The following is an 18,569-nucleotide window of genomic DNA, read 5'->3' on the forward strand; positions in this document are numbered from 1 at the left end:
TGAATGTTCGAGGTTGGTAATCCAGTTTGAAGGTAGTTGCTGTTTGGAAATCCCTATTCCTTGGAGATTTGTTGTAATCTTATAATAAATCCCTATTATGATGAGATATTATGTAACTAATGCATTTTGCTGTATTTATTTCAAATTTGAATTGTAACTTCCTGAAATAACAGGGAAGATATTTTGTTAATCAGTCTATAAATAGATTGAAGAATTTTATTTGTAGAAACAAACAAAGTGGATATTGAGAATACTCTGCGAAAATTGCTTTCTGGAAAGCTTTGAGAGAATTTCACCATTCAACAATATTGACTCGTGGGCTAGACAGATTTTAACTGCTGAACCACGTAAAATCTCGTGTGTTTTTTTATTAGTTTTCTTAATTCAGTATTTAGTATTCTTCTTATCTAAGTTGACGAAAAATATCATTAAGATCTATAATTTTAATAAAATCTAGTTCACTTTTTTTTAAAATATATATAATAAAATATATATGAATATTTTGTTAAAATTAACAAAAAAAAATATTAAAAAATATTAAAATCAAGAATTTCTACCTTCTAAACCTTTATTATCTAGAAGAGATATATTGATATCAAAAAATTGATCCACGTTTATCTTATTTTCTGTCATTTTCTTTGGCAGCACACTTCCATTGACCCTTGCATCACAGCATTTTGATACTCCTAGAGCTAATTTTAAAATATATATTAATAGAAAAAGAAATTATTAAACGAATTGTGAATGTCTTGAAGATAATACAGAAAAATATAAATATAAATAAATATATATTAACATGTGTATAATTCTCCTAATTTTAAGTTTAATCGAAAAAAGAAATTATTGTGAATGTGGATGTGTGCATTATTATTAAATATGTTGAAGATAATACATAAATATAAAATTTTATGAGTATAATATTGTAAAAGGCATCGAAACCACGTACGTACGTATCGATAGTTTCCCTATATATACCATCCATCTCTACCAATGTTCTTCACTACAACTCCTTCTATTAAGTCATAATTAATTAATTGCTTATTGGTCCTTGAAGAGTTGATCAATTACATATATATATAAAGTAAGATGTTTCTCGCCGGGAAAGTGGTGGACACCCTGACTGGGGGTCTCCATGGAAAAAAGGTAAAGGGCTCGGTTGTGCTGACCAAGAAGAATGTGTTGGAGTTCAATCCTTTGGCTGCTACCGTTAACGCTGGCTCTGCTATTTTCGATCGTTTAGGCGAATTCTTAGGTAGTGGAGTTACTCTACAGCTCGTCAGTGGTCACGTTGGTACGTTCCTATACTTTTATATATGTATATGCATGTGTTGGTATCTATAGTACTTAAAATATAGTAAAATATATATATATTTTTGATATGATCTTGATAGTTTTTTCTGGTGCCATTATTATTAATCTTTGTTGCAGCGGGGAAGCTGAGTAAAGAAGCTCACTTGGAGAACTGGATTACTTCTCTGCCAACCTTGTTACCAGGAGACTCGGTGTTCAGAGTGACTTTCGACTGGGATGAATCTATTGGAATTCCTGAAGCTATCATCTTCAACAACAATCACGTTGACGAGTTCTTCCTCAAGACCATTACCCTTGATGACGTTCCTGGTCATGGTGTCGTTCGCTTCATCTGTAATTCTTGGGTTTACTCAGCTAGAAAATACAACTATGATCGTATTTTCTTCAGAAACAAGGTAAGTGGTTGTTAGTGTTTTGATGATCATTTGGAGTTGTTTTAATTTGTCGATAGTAGTCTTTTCATGAAATTTGTACTACGTACTGAAGAGTTAGCCTCCATGTGTTTGACTAAAGTACGCAATGAATAAATAAGAATCAGAATTTTTTGTTCACTACAGATTATTTACAAATGTACGTATCAGTACAAGTAAAGTTGATTGTGTTTCTTTTTTGTAGTCATATCTTCCAAATGAAACACCAGCATCGCTGCTCAAGTACAGAAGGGAAGAGCTTGCGAACTTGAGAGGAAATGGAAAAGGAGAGCGCAAAGAGTGGGACAGAGTCTATGACTACGATGTGTACAACGATTTGGGTGAGCCTGACAAAGGTTCAAACTTTGTTCGTAAAACCCTTGGAGGGAATAGCGAGTTCCCTTACCCTCGCAGAGGAAGAACAGGCAGAGCAGCCACCAAAACAGGTAAGGCATTTGTGTATGTTATTTTCAGATATATGTATTGCAGATTTGGGGTTTTGGGTTCTTTTTCTAAACACTAATGTTTTTTCTTTCTTTCTTAAATTATGTTTTGTAGATTCTAAAAGTGAGAGCAGGCTGAAACAAGTGAACCTTATGAAACCACTGGATCCCATTGAATCTTTAGACATTTATGTTCCACGAGATGAACGATTTGGTCACTTGAAGATGGCAGATTTTCTTGCTTATGCAATTAAGTCTTTGTCTCAAGCCATCGTACCTGCGCTGAAACATTTCTTTGACCAGACCCGAAACGAGTTTGACAACTTCAAAGAAATACATGACTTGTATGAAGGAGGAATTAAGCTACCAACGTCAGTACTTGACAATATTAGGAAAAATGTTCCTGTCGACCTGTTCAGGGAAATACTCCGATCTGACGGTGAACAATTCCTTAAGTTTCCTATACCTGACGTTATTAAAGGTAGCCAATCTTGTTTCCAAGTTAGATTTTTCCATAGTTCATACAATTATCCAATTATTATACTTTTAAGTAGCTATTTTATTCCCTCTAATTTTATTGTTTCAATGATTTGGAGTAGAGAGTAAATCTGCATGGAGGACTGACGAAGAATTTGGAAGAGAAATGGTTGCTGGTGTTCACCCTATCCTCATTCAATGCCTCAAGGTAATTTTTTCATTATTGTTAAGTGATATCAAATACAGAATTTTGTTTCATATTTGGTCATATAATTTGGCCTAATTTTGACTACAGACATTCCCACCGACCAGCAAGCTAGACCCAGAATTATATGGTGATCAGACTAGCACAATTACTGAAGAACATATTCAGAATTACTTGGAGGGGCTCGACGTACTTACGGTATATTTCTTGGCAAGATATTTTTTGTACAAGAGCTTCAAAAGTGGCTTGCAGTTATAAATTAATATCTAATCTTAGTCTTACTACTATGAACTAATTAACTAATGTAATTCCTCATTATATGGCTGAATAGGCACTCAATCAAAATAAATTATTTATATTGAATCACCACGATTCATTTATTCCCTACCTGAGGAGGATAAACACAACTTCTACAAAGGCTTATGCAACTCGAACTCTCCTCTTTTTGACTAATGACGGCACATTGAAGCCTGTTGCCATCGAATTAAGCCTTCCACATCTGGATGGTGATCAATTTGGTGTGGTGAGTAAAGTATATACCCCTGCTGAAGAAGGTGTTGAAGGTACCATTTGGCAACTGGCTAAAGCTTATGCGGCTGTAAATGATTCTGGCTACCATCAACTCAATAGTCATTGGTACGAAACTGTCAAAGAAAGTTGATCACATAAGTTTTATTCAGTTTGAAATATTTTCTTTATGGTCTTGAATTTTGGTTGGTATGCAGGTTGAATACACATGCTGTGATTGAGCCGTTTGTGATAGCAACAAACAGGCAGCTAAGTGCACTCCACCCAATCTACAAACTTTTGCACCCCCATTACCGTGATACCATGAACATAAATGCCCTTGCTAGGCAGAGTCTCGTCAGTGCTGATGGCATCATAGAGTCCACATTTTTTCAGGGAAAGTATGCTCTGGAATCGTCAGCAGTAGTTTATAAGGATTGGGTTTTTACTGATCAAGCACTTCCAGCAGATCTCCTTAAAAGGCAAGTCGATCTATTAGACTTAGGTGATAGCAAAAATCATGTCTTATGAGTTGTTATAAAATCTAAAGTGAATAATAGAAATTGGCATCTTTGATGAATTCAGTGTTGAGATAATTACTTTAGGGGGACATAATAGGTTAGAGATTAAGGTTGTTTAAGAGTTTGGAAAATGTTTTGGTTATGTTTCTTTTAGTAATATAGAATTCTATGACTTTATGCAGAGGAATGGCAGTAAAAGATCAGAATTCTCCTCATGGGCTTCGCTTGCTAGTAGAGGATTATCCTTATGCTGTCGATGGGCTGGAGATCTGGTCTGCAATCAATACATGGGTTAAAGAATACTGCTCCTTCTACTACAAGACTGATGCTGCTATCCAAAAAGACACAGAGCTTCAGGCATGGTGGAAGGAAGTTAGGGAAGTGGGTCATGGTGACAAGAAAAATGAAGCTTGGTGGCCGAAAATGCAAACTCGTGAGGAACTAGTTGAGTCATGCACTATACTCATATGGATATCTTCTGCTCTTCATGCAGCTGTCAACTTTGGCCAGTATGCTTTTACAGGGTACCTTCCAAACCGTCCCACATTAAGCCGACGGTTCATGCCTGAAGAGGGTACTCCAGAATATGAGCAGCTTAAATCTGACCCTGAAAAGGCTTTCTTATTGACAGTTACTCCAGAATTCCAGAGCCTTATTGGGATTTCCCTTGTTGAGATTTTGTCGAGGCATGCTTCAGATGAGCTCTATCTTGGTCAGAGAGAAAATCCTGACTGGACTTCAGAAGCTGATCCCTTGCAAGCTTTTGAAAGATTTGGAAACAAACTTGCTCAAATTGAAGACAAAATTGCAAGGAGAAATAATGATGCGAATATGAAGAATCGAGTTGGCCCAGTCAATTTCCCATATGCTTTGCTCATGCCTACGAGTGATCAAGGGCTCACTGCCAGGGGAATTCCTAACAGCATCTCAATCTAAAACTTGTCTCATCGTATTGATGTTGTTGTTGTTGTTTTCCTTATCTTTTTATCTTTCATTTCCTGGTTTTCCCTGAAATAATTGTGTGACAGTGTCATGAATTTGTGTGCAAGGCTTTGTGCTTTTGCAGCACTAAATGCCTTGCACCATATGTGGTGCTTATTCTTGTATGAACCTTTTTTAGTACAACAACAATTAATAAAGCTTATTTTAATGCTTTTTGCAATAATGCTTAAAAATTTATTCGATGGTTTAAATAATTATAATATATATAGTCATAAAAAAATCACCAAAAATTATCATAATATCAAAAAACAGGAAGAGTGCACTAGTATTCCCATATTTAGGGAGTGCACTCTAAACGTACCCTCTTTTATAACATTGACATTTGTTAATCTTTTAACATTTATTTTTTTTCATAGAATTCCATTTACTTTATGGCTTTGAAAATTGGGACATGTTCCATGCACATCATTTTATACATTATTTTCTACAACAATATCACTTCCTTAGATCAAATGAAATCCAAGGACCACAATTAAGGCATAATTAATAAGAAAAAAGGAAACCTAAAGAAATTGTTCTTCTTTCAGCAGGTGCATATTCTGAATTTTGATTCTCATATGTGCTGCCATGGCCTCCATCAACACCTTTACGTTGGGAGAGAGTGAGATTATACCACCGCAATATTAAGAATCTACACAAAATTGTCATTGACAAAGACCAACAAAAGGATTAGTTAGAGGATGCAAACACCACTTTGAACTTCTTCTTCTTCAATGAAAACACAACCAAGGCTTATTAGAGTTAACGTCTAATCTTTAAATGGGTGATAATGATAGAAATAGCTGGGAACATATTGGTAGGGACAATTGATGTTACAAGATTAGGATTTTATAAATTAGTGAATTCCTTTGAAATATTAGTATTATTGTAAGTGTTGACTTACTAAGTGTTTTTGCTTACCTAAGTTTATATGTGTTGTAGGTTCTGGTAGGGATGATATTGTAACGCCCTACTACCCAGGGACCATTACGTTGTGCATTTTAAACAGTGTTAAACTCGCTAACCGAGTCATTTGGCCATAATCGTATGACTAAGTGTGATTAACGGTTTAGGGTTAAATTTTTTGGTCAAGATACAACATTTTACTAAAATGTTTACTGTATATATTGAGATCCCAAAATATCTTTTAAATGTTAATTACAATAAAAGATTTACAACCAGCCGACCTAAGCGGCAAAATAGGGTTTAACCCTAGTTCCTCTTTAAACCCTTGGCTGTGGTGGTCGAGCAGCTGCATGTGTACACATAGTCACCTAAGCTCTCCAACTCAAAGATGGTCCAGCTTTCTTTTGCCTTTACCTGCACCACATGGCACCCGTGTGCTAAGGCGCAGCAAGAAAACTCAAACACATTCTTATAAGCAGATAATAACATGTCACCAAATCATAATAAGTATGCCTAGCAGTAATAACCATATTCATGCATGCAGGAAGGTACAAATCAATGATTGTGGAGTCCTGCGCTCTGAGTAGACGACTAATAAGTCTCTCTGAGGTAGTTGACTAATAAGTCTCTCTAAGGTAGATGATTAATAAGTCAATCTCTGTATAGATGACTAATAAGTATATCTCTGGTTAGATGATTGATAAGTCTATCTCTGTTTAGATGACTGATAAGTCTATCTCTGTATAGATGACTGATATCTTTATCTCTGTAAAGATGACTAATAAGTCTATCTCCTTATAGATGACTAGTCTATCTCTGTATAGATGACTGATAAGTCTATCTCTGGGGATTTGCTCCCTAAGCCATGTGACGTTTCAGTCACCTGAGCCTTTTGGCCCTGACTCTAAGTAACTAGCCTTTAGACCAGACAATCGCTTTAGTTTTCTTCGACCTTGGGGTCGGTCAAGTATTTAATGCTCATGTTGATTAGATCTAATAATTTCGGCTTGCGTTAAACACACTAATACCGTTCTTGACTCATAAGCCAATACCATACGACCAGTGCTCAATACTACTGCTGATCTTGACTAATAAGTCATAGCTTCGCAATCAATACTGACACCATTATCGTTCCCTGACTAATAAGTCAGTGCTTCCTCAATGAGGTAATGCAAACAAACATATATCATATGTCAAATATGCAGATATAAGGTATTCAACATGCTTAATCAATAATCACAAGCATAATTATAATCATGCACAATTACAGGGACTCAAGCTCTGGCAATTCCATATTTCACATTCATGCCATGCCATGCCATAATCACATATATCATATGCAGCACATAATGGGTATAGTTTTCTTACCAATGAACGACCTTCGAGCACGATCCTGGTTTTGAAGCCTTAGTGATAACCTAGTCACAACCATAATATAAAACCTCATAAAAAATGAGTAAATAAATACTTCCAGACTCAATCCTAGCCTCCGGGACATCGAATCCTACTCAACTGGGTAGTAGGATCGATCCCAGGCCCTTAGAATTAAGTTCCCACGGCTAAAAACCAAATATGGGCAAAACTGCCCTTAAGCGCCGCGACCCCACACCAGACTTGCGCTGCAGCCCTCCTCCAAATAGAGGTCGAACCCATCTCTGCCTGTGCCTAGCACCGCGACGCTCCTACCTTGCGCCGCAGCCCTAACTGCCCAAATAACAAGCCTCCTCCTTCATCAAGCCTGGGCTGCAGCGCCCAAGAATAGGGTCGCGGCCTGACCACGAACCTAGCCAAAAGCCTCGTTTTCTCCTACTTAAAACCTTCCAAAAACCTATCCAAACATATCCAAATCCCAAAAACAAAGTTCCCAAACATTCCAATTATCCAAAACCATTAAAATCCAAGTCTCAAATCATCCAAAAACTCATCAAAACATAAAGTCCAATCAAAGCTTAAAAACTTGAAAACTTAAAACTTGGATTACCTCTGATTAAGTCATTTCCCAATCAAATCATTCGGCTAATAAGCTTATAATTTTTCATAGAATTGCTATGCCTCGATCCTTGTTTGAATCCGAGTCCTAAAACTCGAGTTTTCTTGTCAAAAAGGGAACAAGAGAGAGAGAGAGAGAACGTTCTTTTTATTTTCTGACAGGTTACTTCAAGCTTAAGTAACCTCAAACAAATCCAAATGCTTGGGGTCCCAAAAAAGCCCCCGGGGGTAAAATAGTCAAAATTCTCAGAATTCTCTCCTAATCTCACTAACTCACAATTTATCATCAAATATTTATTCCCATTACCCAATATCCAAGTAATGTATTAAATATCCCTTGACTCACTCCCAGTCAAGTATGGATCCTGTTGTGACTTTCCCACTAGCTTGCCTCCTAGGATCGTTTCGTGCTGAGTAACCCAAGCTAACCAAATAATAATAAAGTACCACACACATATCACATATATGCCAAATATACCCAAAACGGGTCAAATTATGAAAATTATCCAATTAAACAGAAATGGGCTCGTATGCATAATTAATACACCTAAACATGCATATCAAGTCATATTATAATATGTTGACGTCGTTTTTCGTCAAACAGTGAAAGAAGAGCACATAAACAATAACTGATAATGGCCAATTGAAATAAGACAATACAAACACACGATTTTTACGTGGTTCAGCAGTTAAATCTGCCTAGTCCACGAGTCTCTGTTATTAAACTCAAGATTATCTCTAAAAATTCTTCAGGAATGAATTCTCTAGAGTTTTCTCTCAAGGTTCAAAATTTCGGTCATTTACAATGGTGCATGGCCTCTCTATTTATAGAGAAGATCAAAGAATACTATCCCACGTATTTTGGGTAGTTACTCTTTTTGTGTAAATCAAATAAATGGCTTTAAATGCCTATAATCAGATATAAAAGGAAACGTCCCCTGAAGACCAGGGGACGTATAACTGACCAAATAATATCCCACCATTCTAGGGGATTTACAATAATAAGGATTACATTTCGTATAGACATCACTTACATATATTCAAGGTGGTTATCAGGTATCTCCAAGGCTTTAGCTTTCCAGGTTTCTCGTCATCTTTCGAACTAGAGACACCTCCCGAGGTCACGTGGCTCTCGAGATTATATGTGCGTCGAGCTCGAGACCCCCGATCCGAAGTCATCCCTGAGGATGGATGCATCTCCGGAGCTACCTTTTGAGATCATGATCACTCCGAGGTCACCATATTCGAGGTCGTCTATGTCCTGCAGGTTCGATATTTAATCCTGGAGCATATTTCCAACCTTATGAGTCCACTTGTTTGCGAATCCAACTTTCGAGGTCATATTTAACATAGCTCGAAATCTGGGTGTAACATCTTGCCCCCTCAAAAGTATTTGTTCGAATCCTAAGAGAAGGAAACTTTTGAACTACTTTCTTTGAGAACTGTACCGTCACACTTTTGAAAATGGACACGCGTCAGCTGGGTATTGCTCATTTTTGGTACTTGAGTACCTTGGAAACATGCCCACGATCATCCGTCTGCCACCTTTTCGGCGCCATTTTGTCATTGATTCCCATCCGTCCGATCTAGCAAGGATTTCATTCAACGCCCCGGATTAATCCCCCTTTTTCCATCTATATGTACGAGACCCCATTCATCATCTTCATTTTTACCTTCGTTCACCAAAAGCAAGAAAAGAAGAAAAACGAAACCAGAGACCTCTTTATAAAGTTTCTATTCTGTGCATGTTTTCTCGGCCAAAGAAACAAAGAAACCCTGGTCTGTTCGAGTCCGTGAGTTCTTATTTGCAACCTCTTCTTCAATCGACAATCTCTCTGCAATCGCCATTATTGTGTAAGTATGCAATCTTTGTTTTCTATTTTGTCAGTTTTTATTCATGCTGTTCTTGCTGTGTATGTGTATATACTAGTTTACATCCTTAGCATAATATGATAGGAGGTTTTGATCCGATAAGCTCTTATGCTTTTTAGACTTCCATACTGGATTTACATCACTGGCTTATACCCAGTTTTCATATTTGAGTGAGGTTCCTATTTTCTGGGTTTTGAAATTTTTTAGGCGACGTTTCTTGTACACTAAGTTTTCGAGTAAAAAACATAGGCCTTGACAAATGCACGAAACCCAAGGCTGCCTTTCCTGGTTAACTGCCACTCTCTTTTCCCTTGATTTTCGGGATTTTAAAAAAAAAATTCCACTCTCCTTCCTTTCCCGTGGAATGCACGTCCTGACTCTTTAATAAGGGTCTTAATATATAGCTTGTTTTGCTCCTTAACCCCGAGCTCGTAAGTTCGAGCTCGAAACTCTTGCATGCATGGCCCTCACCATTTTTTCTTTCTCGCTAGATGTCACAGAATCTGGAAAGACGGTGGGGGTCGTTGCTGGCAATCCCTTACGAGCCAAAATCTCTGAGCCCAGAATCGCTGTTCGCCAGGAATCAACGTCGGATAAGAGAATACGAGCTTGCGCGCGAGCAAGAGGACATTCGAGCTCACTACCGCCGCCAGATAGACGAGGTCATAGAGGGAAAGAAGAGAGTTCTTCGGGAGGCCCTCTATCCGGAATCCTATTCAAGACCTAGGCCGATTCCTCTCGATCCTGCATTAAAGGTTACTGTCGCGTACCATCCAGGAGAGCTCAAATTTTCACTAATGGGGGAACCTTCTTCCTCGCAGCCGAGGAGAGAAATGTTTGAGGCCGAGCACTACTGGAGCTTGGTTACCACAACTAGTCAGATAACTGACATCCTAGCTTTCCATGGCCTTAGCCTGTCAGGCTCCTTGAAGTGTCGACCTCCGGTCGACCATGAACGAAGCTGTTTCGCCCCTGGGGGCTGCGACGCCAGTGTGAAATACGCGGCCTGGAGCCAGGAACACATGAGGGCAGGAGCTCTGTTGCCCTTGAAGTCTTTTTTCAAGGACTTCACGGATTTCGTTGGGTTGGCCCCATTCCAACTCAACACCAACTCTTACAGGGTACAGTCTGCCCTGAGGTCCTTATACCACGAGATGGGGTGGAAAGGACCTTCGCCTCAAGAGATCTTGTATCTCTTTTGCCTGAAAAGTAACCCCTCCCGAGCTCGGGGAGGGGATGGCTTTTATTACCTCTCGAGCTATCCCAAGGAGAAGAAGGTCTTTGGAGATCTTCCCAATCATCCGCCTGATTTCAAGAGGGCCTTCTTCTGGACAGACGGTCTGTCCCCGTCTCGACACTACTCGTTCAGGCGGATTCGTAAGTATTCTTGTTATCTTTATTTCTGTGCTCGATATTTTAGCTCTTAGATCCGTACTTAGTAGAAATATGTTATCTTTCAGCCAATTTTCAGCGTCCCACTCCTGACGATACAATGAAGGAGCATAGGGAGACCCTGCTCCAACTCCCCCGTGGCAGGAGGTCTCTCCTATACCTTTTGCACGAGGATAAGCTCCGAAAGTGCAGACTTTTGGAGGAGGGCCAATCCACCTTTGACTGGTCCAATATAAAATATGAACACTGGGAGCAGGTGCCCCTGCCCACAGGCGCCCTCCCTCCGAGGAGAGGAACGAGGCCACCACTTCCAGTTCGCCAGAGGAGTCCGCTGTCTGGGAATGAGGCTAATGATGAAGCCTCTAGCTCGGATTTGGATGAAGGTAAAGTCCTCCCTACCTCGAGAATGTGGTCCCCCACCTTACTAAAACACAGGCCCAATAGGTTAGTCTCGTGCCCACAGGATAGATACCACTTCTACATATGGAGTTGGGTAGATGACTGTGTCCATAGGTTTGATAGTGGGCTCGGGAAATACGACACCATGTATATCACGGACGAGGTGTGGAACGGGATAGCTGTTCAGTACGGGACCAACGATTATAGGGACCTTTCGAGGTTATCACCTACATATAGGGAAGGCACTCCCCCCGCCTCCTCTGAAGACGGGGGAATTTCATGGTCCCCTAGCTCGAGCTCGGGGGAGAGTTCCAGTTAGGTTTCTTCTATCATCACTTTATATGTCTGTGATACTGAAACAACTTGTATGCTTCTCTTTTACTGGCTCACTATGTGTTGTCACTTGTGCAGGCAAGATGGACTCCGACCTCGACAACATCATCGATGGTGCTGGCGCCAAGAGGAGCAAGCGTCCCAGAGCGGGGTCGTTTAAGACTGACCAGCCGGGAAAAGGCCCTAAGAGGTCCAAGAAAACACCTCCCTTTGCTCCGCCGGTTTCGAGCTCCATCGCTGCGGCAACTTCCCAGGCTGGCGCTTCCACAACGGCGCCGTCCTCGCAGGTCGTCGCCTCTGCTGTGGTGCCGACTTCGCTGGTTGGTCCCTCCATTATGGCTGAGTCCCAACCTCCTGTGGTAGGTCAGTCATCCTTAGGTCCGCCTTCTAGAAGGCCTCCTGCTTCTCGAACTCAGAAGCTATCAATTTCCACCCACATGGATGCATATGTGGTTGATAATGCCGCTGGGTCCCACGGATCTACTCTGGTCTCGGATGTTATGTCCCGGATCGACCAGAGCTATGGCAGTCTCGAAGCTCCCCAATGGCAGTGCTTAAATGACACCCGAGACTGCACTGTTCTCTACGAGAAGAGTATCGAGCATACTGCCGCGGTGAGTATCCTTCTATAGTCCTTCCTTTTCTGCTTATAATCACACTGACCTGGAGCTAATGATGGTTTCTTCCTTTTTCAGGCTCTTGCCTTCACTGCCCAGCTCAACTATAAGCTGAACAATGAGATCCACTCGAGCAAGTCTCATGCTCAGGAGGCGAAGGATCTTCAGCTCAAAGCATGCGATGATCTGAAGGCAGCGAATGCGAAGCTTGAGGCAGGAGTCAAGGAACGTGAGCACATGGCCACCGAGCTCGGGAAGCTGAAAGCTGAGCTCGAGGAGCATAAGAAGGAGATTACCCAGCTTCAGGAGACCAACAAGAAGCTTGAAGAGGAAAAGGTTGCCACCTTCGACATCATGGAGGATGAAAAAGCTCGCCTCCTTGCTGAATACAAAGAGAAGAAGGATCAAGCGGTTGACTCTGCTATGTACCGAATGTGGGCCTACAATGAAGATCTGGACACCAGCTTCTTAGGTCCTCACGAGGCGCCGCTTCTTGAAAGGTGGAATGCTCGGCTCGAGAAGGAAGAGGCTGAGCAGCTCGAGAAGGAGAAGGTTGATCAGCTCGAGAAGGAAAAGGCTGCTCGGGACGCCGTTTCGGAGGGAGCCCAGGAGGATAGCCATGTTATTCGTCCTGAGGAATCCGGTGCTGCAGTTGCTGAGAAGGCCAAGGAGACTCCTCTTCCTTGACTCTGATCTCGGGGGAACCATTTATTGGGGCTGCGTCCCCTTATTTCTGTAATTATTTTAATTTATGCCCTCGGGGCTGATACAATTTCTTTAAATATTACTTATATATGCTTTACATTTCTTGGCTCGAAATATTTGGCACATTTTATATTGATGAATCAGTTATGTTTATTTAGTCATGCAAACATATTGTGGATTTAGGTTCGAAGCTCAATGCATTCATGCACAGTTTGTTCAAATTATCCGCTTCCGACCTCGTTATTCTTCAAAGTCGGATATTACTTCAACCATGAACCCAAAAGTACTTATATGGTATGTAATGTGGATAATTTGGTTATATCTTTTTTGCTTAGTCACTTTTTCTCATCCTCGGTTTTCGCTCCAAGGTTAAGAGTTCGAAACTATTTTCTTTAAGATATTCCAGCCTCGATTTCGAAATAGGTTTAGGTTCCTACTTACCATCGATTAGTTTTTTTCTTTTGGCTGGTTTGTTCCAAACCTGTTAAGTTTGCACATCTGGTTAACTCCAAACGTTTTCGGTTTTTGATAATTCGGTTATGTCCGAACTATCTCAGCTCGCGTATTTGGTTATATCCAAGTACTTTATATATTTTTGATAATTCGGTTATGTCCGGACTATCTAAGCTCGCGTATTTGGTTACATCCAAATACTTTATATGTTTTTGATAATTCGGTTATATCCGAACTATCTAGGCTCGCGTATTTGGTTACATCCAAATACTTTATATGTTTTTGATAATTCGGTTATATCCGAACTATCTAGGCTCGCGTATTTGGTTACATCCAAATACTTTATATGTTTTTGATAATTCGATTATGTCCGATCTTTCTAGGCTCGCGTATTTGGTTACATCCAAATACTTTATATGTTTTTGATGATTCGGTTATGTCTGAACTATCTAGGCTCGCGTATTTGGTTACATCCAAATACTTTATATTTTTTTTTGTATATGTTATTTTATTTTTTAAGCTGATGGTATATGTACCAATGATGCCCCCTTAATATCCTATGAGTGTGACCATAGGTTATTAAATTAAGAGAGATTGCAAAAATAAAAAGAAATAACATATTTGAACGAAATGGGTCTTTTATTTGATGACATTCAAAAACAAATAAGCTAATACAAATAGAAACTCATGGTTATAGGCAACACTTTTCCTACACTACTGATAGTAAGGTCTAAGGTTTTCACCATTCCATGCTCGCGGTACTAGGCTCCCGTCCAATCTCGCAAGTTTGTACACACCAGATCGGATGACTGACTCTATCTAGCATGGTCCTTCCCAGTTCGGCCCGAGCACTCCCGCTGCCGGATCTCGAGTTGCCAAGAATACGCGTCTTAACACCAGATCTCCCATTCCGAATTTTCGATCTCGAACCCTCTTGTTGAAATATCTGGTAGTTCGTTGCTGGTAGGCAGCGTTTCTCAGCTGGGCCTCTTCTCTTTTTTCTTCAATCAAGTCTAAGGTTTCCTCGAGCTGAGTATGGTTTGAACTTTGGTCGTAAATCTAAGTTCGAATCGTTGGGATTTCGACTTCTATGGGCAACATTGCCTCGCAGCCGTATGCTAGAGAGAACGGGGTATGTCCTGTCGAGGTTCGAGCTGTTGTCCTGTATCCCCAAAGGACTTGGGGCAATTCTTCGGGCCACCGTCCCTTTGCTTCCTCCAACTTTTTCTTTAGAGAACTCTTGAGAGTTTTGTTCACAGCTTCGACCTGGCCATTCGCTTGAGGGTGAGCCACTGATGAAAAACTCTTTATTATACCGTTCTTTTCACAAAAATTGGTGAATAGGTCGCAATCGAACTGGGTTTCGTTGTCGGATACGATCTTCCTCGGCACTCCGTATCGACACACGATGCTCTTTACAACGAAATCAAGGATCTTCTTTGAGGTTATAGTTGCCAACGGTTCAGCCTCCGTCCATTTTGTGAAGTAATCCACAGCGACTACAGCATATTTCACTCCGCCTTTGCCAGTCGGGAGAGAGCCTATGAGGTCGATGCCCCATACCGCGAAAGGCCATGGGGATGTCAACATGGTCAGTTCGGATGGTGGGGCTCGAGGTATCGTGGCGAATCTCTGGCATTTGTTGCATTTCTTCACATACTCGAAAGAATCCGCTTTAATGGTTGGCCAAAAATATCCCTGGCGTATGATCTTCTTGGACAGGCTGTGCCCCCCAGTGTGATCTCCGCAGAACCCTTCATGAATTTCTTCAATGACTTTCTTAGCTTCGGGAGGGGTTACGCACTTGAGTAACGACATGGAATATCCCCTTCGGTACAGCCTTCCATCCAAGATTGTGTAATGGGGAAGTTGATACATCAACTTTCGAGCTTGGTTCCGATCTTTTGGAAGAACTCCATTTTCGAGATAATCAACTATCGAGGTCATCCAGGTCGGATCTGTTTCGATCATACACACATCTTCCTCTTCTGGCTCGTTAATGCTAGGCGCTGATAGGTGTTCTATGGGTACGACATTCAGCTCTTCATTTTCGGCGGACGTAGCGAGTCGAGCTAAGGCATCTGCATTTGAATCCTGCTCGCGGGGAACCTGTTCGATTGTATAGAATTCGAAACACTCTAATGCTGACTTTGCCTTCTCCAAATAAGCTTCCATTCTCGTGCCGCGAGCTTGGTATTCACCCAAGATTTGATTAACCACTAGCTGGGAGTCACTGTAGCAATGTATAGCTTTAGCTTTGAGCTCCTTAGCTATTCGAAGTCCCGCGAGTAAAGCCTCGTATTCGGCCTCATTATTCGACGCTTTGAAGTTAAATCTTAGGGCAGAATGAAATATGCTTCCCGCGGGGGTAACTAAAATGACCCTTACCTCCGCTCCATTTTCATTTGACGAGCCGTCGACGTAAAGTTTCCACAGCTCGTGGGCCGTGGTTATTACCTCGTCGTCGGCTATACCAGTACATTCCACTATAAAGTCCGCCAATGCCTGTGCCTTAATGGTCGTTCTCGGGTGGTAGGTGATCTCGAACTTTCCGAGCTCAACAGCCCATTTAAGAAGCTGACCTAAAGCTTCTGGTTTAGACAGGAATTGCCTAAGTGGTTGATCAGTCAGTACATGGATGGGATGTGCCTGAAAGTAGGGGCGGAGCTTACAGGATGAATGAATTAGACTGAGTGCGAGTTTCTCCATCAATGGGTACCTTGACTCTGCCCCCAGTAATCTTTTACTGATGTAATAAACAGGTCTTTGCACCCTCTCTTCTTCTCGGACGAGCATCGCACTTATTGCGTGTTCGGTAGTCGAAAGGTATAGGTACAGTATTTCTCCCGTTTCAGGTTTTGACAAGATGGGTGGTTTCGCAAGGTGCTTTTTGAGCTCCTGAAAGGCCAGCTCGCATTCCTCTGTCCATTCAAATTTCTTACCTCTTCTCAGTAAGTTGAAAAATGGAAGACCACGATCTGTAGATTTCGAGATGAATCTGCTTAGGGCTGCCATCCTGCCAGTCAGAATTTGGACATCTTTGTGCCTTCGAGGTGAGGGCATGTCAGTCAGGGCCTTGTTCTTGTCGGGGTTAGCCTCGATTCCTCGAGAGTTCACAATAAAGCCCATGAATTTTCCTGAAGATACCCCAAAAGTGCACTTCTGAGGATTTAGCTTCATGTTATACTTCCTGAGCACGCTGAAGCACTCTTTGAGGTCATCAACATGGTTCTTGTTGAGTTGAGACTTTACAAGCATGTCATCAACATAAACCTCCATGTTGTTCCCTATTTGCTCTGAAAACATCATGTTTATGAGCCGCTGGTATGTGGCTCCAGCATTCTTGAGCACGAATGGCATGACATTATAGCAATATAGCCCTTTATCCGTGATGAAGCTCGTGTGTTCTTGGTCGGGGGAATGCATGGGAATCTGATTATATCCAGAATAGGCATCCATGAACAACATCAGGCCATGCCCCGCTGTGGCATCTACGAGCTGGTCAATCCTTGGTAACGGAAAATAGTCTTTTGGGCAAGCTTTGTTGAGATCTGAGTAGTCAATACAGGTTCTCCACGTCCCATTGGGCTTTGGGACCAACACCGGATTGGCTACCCAGTCAGGGTAAAAGGCATCCCTAATGAATTGGTTTGCCTTTAACCTGTCAACCTCCTCTTTTAACGCCTTCTTTCTGTCTTCATCCAGTTGTCTTCGCTTTTGTTGCTTCGGGGGAAAGCTTTTGTCTATGTTTAGTGCGTGGCTTGCCACATTCGGGCTTATCCCCACCATGTCTGAGTGTGACCATGCGAAGACATCCTGATTTTTCTTCAAAAAACAGATTAATTGCTATTTGGCCTCGTCTTGGAGGTGTTTTCCGACCTTCACCTTCTTCGAGGGATCAGCTTCCTCGAGCTGAACCTCTTCGAGCTCCTCTAAAGGTTCGAGGTCAACCTTCTCCTCAATCCTCGGATCGATCTCTTCGTCAACCTCTAAGACCGTTCCGTCTTTGTTTTGTATGATGACGAGTGCTTGAGCATTCGTTTGTTTCTTTCCTCTCATGGAGATGCTATAGCATTCCCTCCCTGCCAATTGGTCTCCTTTCAACGTCCCGACTTCGCTAGGGGTCGGGAACTTAAGGGCCAGATGCCTTACTGATGAAACTGCCCCCAGCCCGACCAGGGCGGGTCTCCCGAGCAGCACATTGTAGGCAGATGGTAAGTCTACTACTACGAACTCCATTATCTTGGTTACTGAGACTGGATAGTCTCCCAAGGTTATGGGGAGCTCAATGGATCCCATACAGGCAGTTCCTTCTCCTGAAAAGCCGTACAAAGTAGTTGCACATGCTTTCAGGTCGCGAAGGGAGAGTCCCATCTTCTCGAGGGTTGCTTTATTGAGGATGTTGACTAAGCTCCCATTATCTATGAGAACTCGGTGGACCCTTTTATTGGCCAACTGAAGAGTAATAACTAGCGGATCATGATGAGGGAATTGAACATGGGAGGCGTCTTCCTCGGTGAAGGTTATTGATTGTGTTTCAATCCTCTGGCTTTTTGGTGCCCTGGGTTCGGGTTCATAAGGAGACCCGTCCCCTGTCTTCAACTCGTTAACATACCTCTTTTGGGCATTCCTGCCCCCTCCTGCGAGATGAGGCCCTCCCGAGATGGTTATTACATCCTCTCCATCTATCGGCGGGGGCCTATCTTCTTCCCGAGATCGGGAGTTATTGTTTTGTGTGGTCGGAGGCGCGGTTACTCTCTGGCTCGCGGCCGCCTGACCAGTATTCTGGTTTTTGACATAATGCCGGAAGTAACCTCTCGAGATCAACCCTTCGATCTCGTCCTTCAGTTGTCGACATTCATCGGTTGTATGTCCGGTGTCTCTGTGGAACTAACAATATTTACTGGAATCCCTCTTGGATTTTTGATTTCTCATCGGGTTCGGACGCCTAAAGGGGACCTGGTTTTCATTAGCCAGATATATGTTTTCCCGAGACTCATTGAGCTCGGTGTATACCTTATACACGGAGAAATACCTCTCCCCTTTCT

The 18,569-nt window shown here is 41.7% G+C and overlaps 1 protein-coding gene across 1 annotated transcript; it reads left to right on the forward strand.

Annotated features, from left to right (window-relative positions):
• The first annotated feature begins 983 nt into the window (after positions 1–983).
• On the forward strand, positions 984–5,049 carry LOC133824636 (probable linoleate 9S-lipoxygenase 5). Its single transcript, XM_062257587.1, has 9 exons — positions 984–1,291; positions 1,429–1,706; positions 1,927–2,167; positions 2,280–2,645; positions 2,764–2,849; positions 2,937–3,044; positions 3,178–3,482; positions 3,572–3,835; positions 4,057–5,049. The coding sequence occupies exons 1-9, from the start codon at positions 1,087–1,089 to the stop codon at positions 4,808–4,810; spliced, it is 2,607 nt and encodes an 868-aa protein (XP_062113571.1). The 5' UTR covers positions 984–1,086; the 3' UTR covers positions 4,811–5,049.
• Positions 5,050–18,569: the final 13,520 nt, after the last annotated feature.

The sequence above is a fragment of the Humulus lupulus genome, chromosome 3, assembly GCF_963169125.1.
Source record: "Humulus lupulus chromosome 3, drHumLupu1.1, whole genome shotgun sequence".
NCBI classification, from domain to species: Eukaryota; Viridiplantae; Streptophyta; class Magnoliopsida; order Rosales; family Cannabaceae; genus Humulus; species Humulus lupulus.

What these genes read in the sequence shown, in the direction of transcription:
- LOC133824636 (XM_062257587.1), top strand. Translation starts at nt 1,087, where the DNA reads ATGTTTCTCGCCGGGAAAGTGGTGGACACCCTGACTGGGGGTCTCCAT. An exon ending in GTATTTTCTTCAGAAACAAG is followed by an intron (nt 1,707 to 1,926) that starts GTAAGTGGTTGT and finishes TCTTTTTTGTAG; the next exon opens with TCATATCTTCCAAATGAAAC. An exon ending in CATCAACTCAATAGTCATTG is followed by an intron (nt 3,483 to 3,571) that starts GTACGAAACTGT and finishes GTTGGTATGCAG; the next exon opens with GTTGAATACACATGCTGTGA.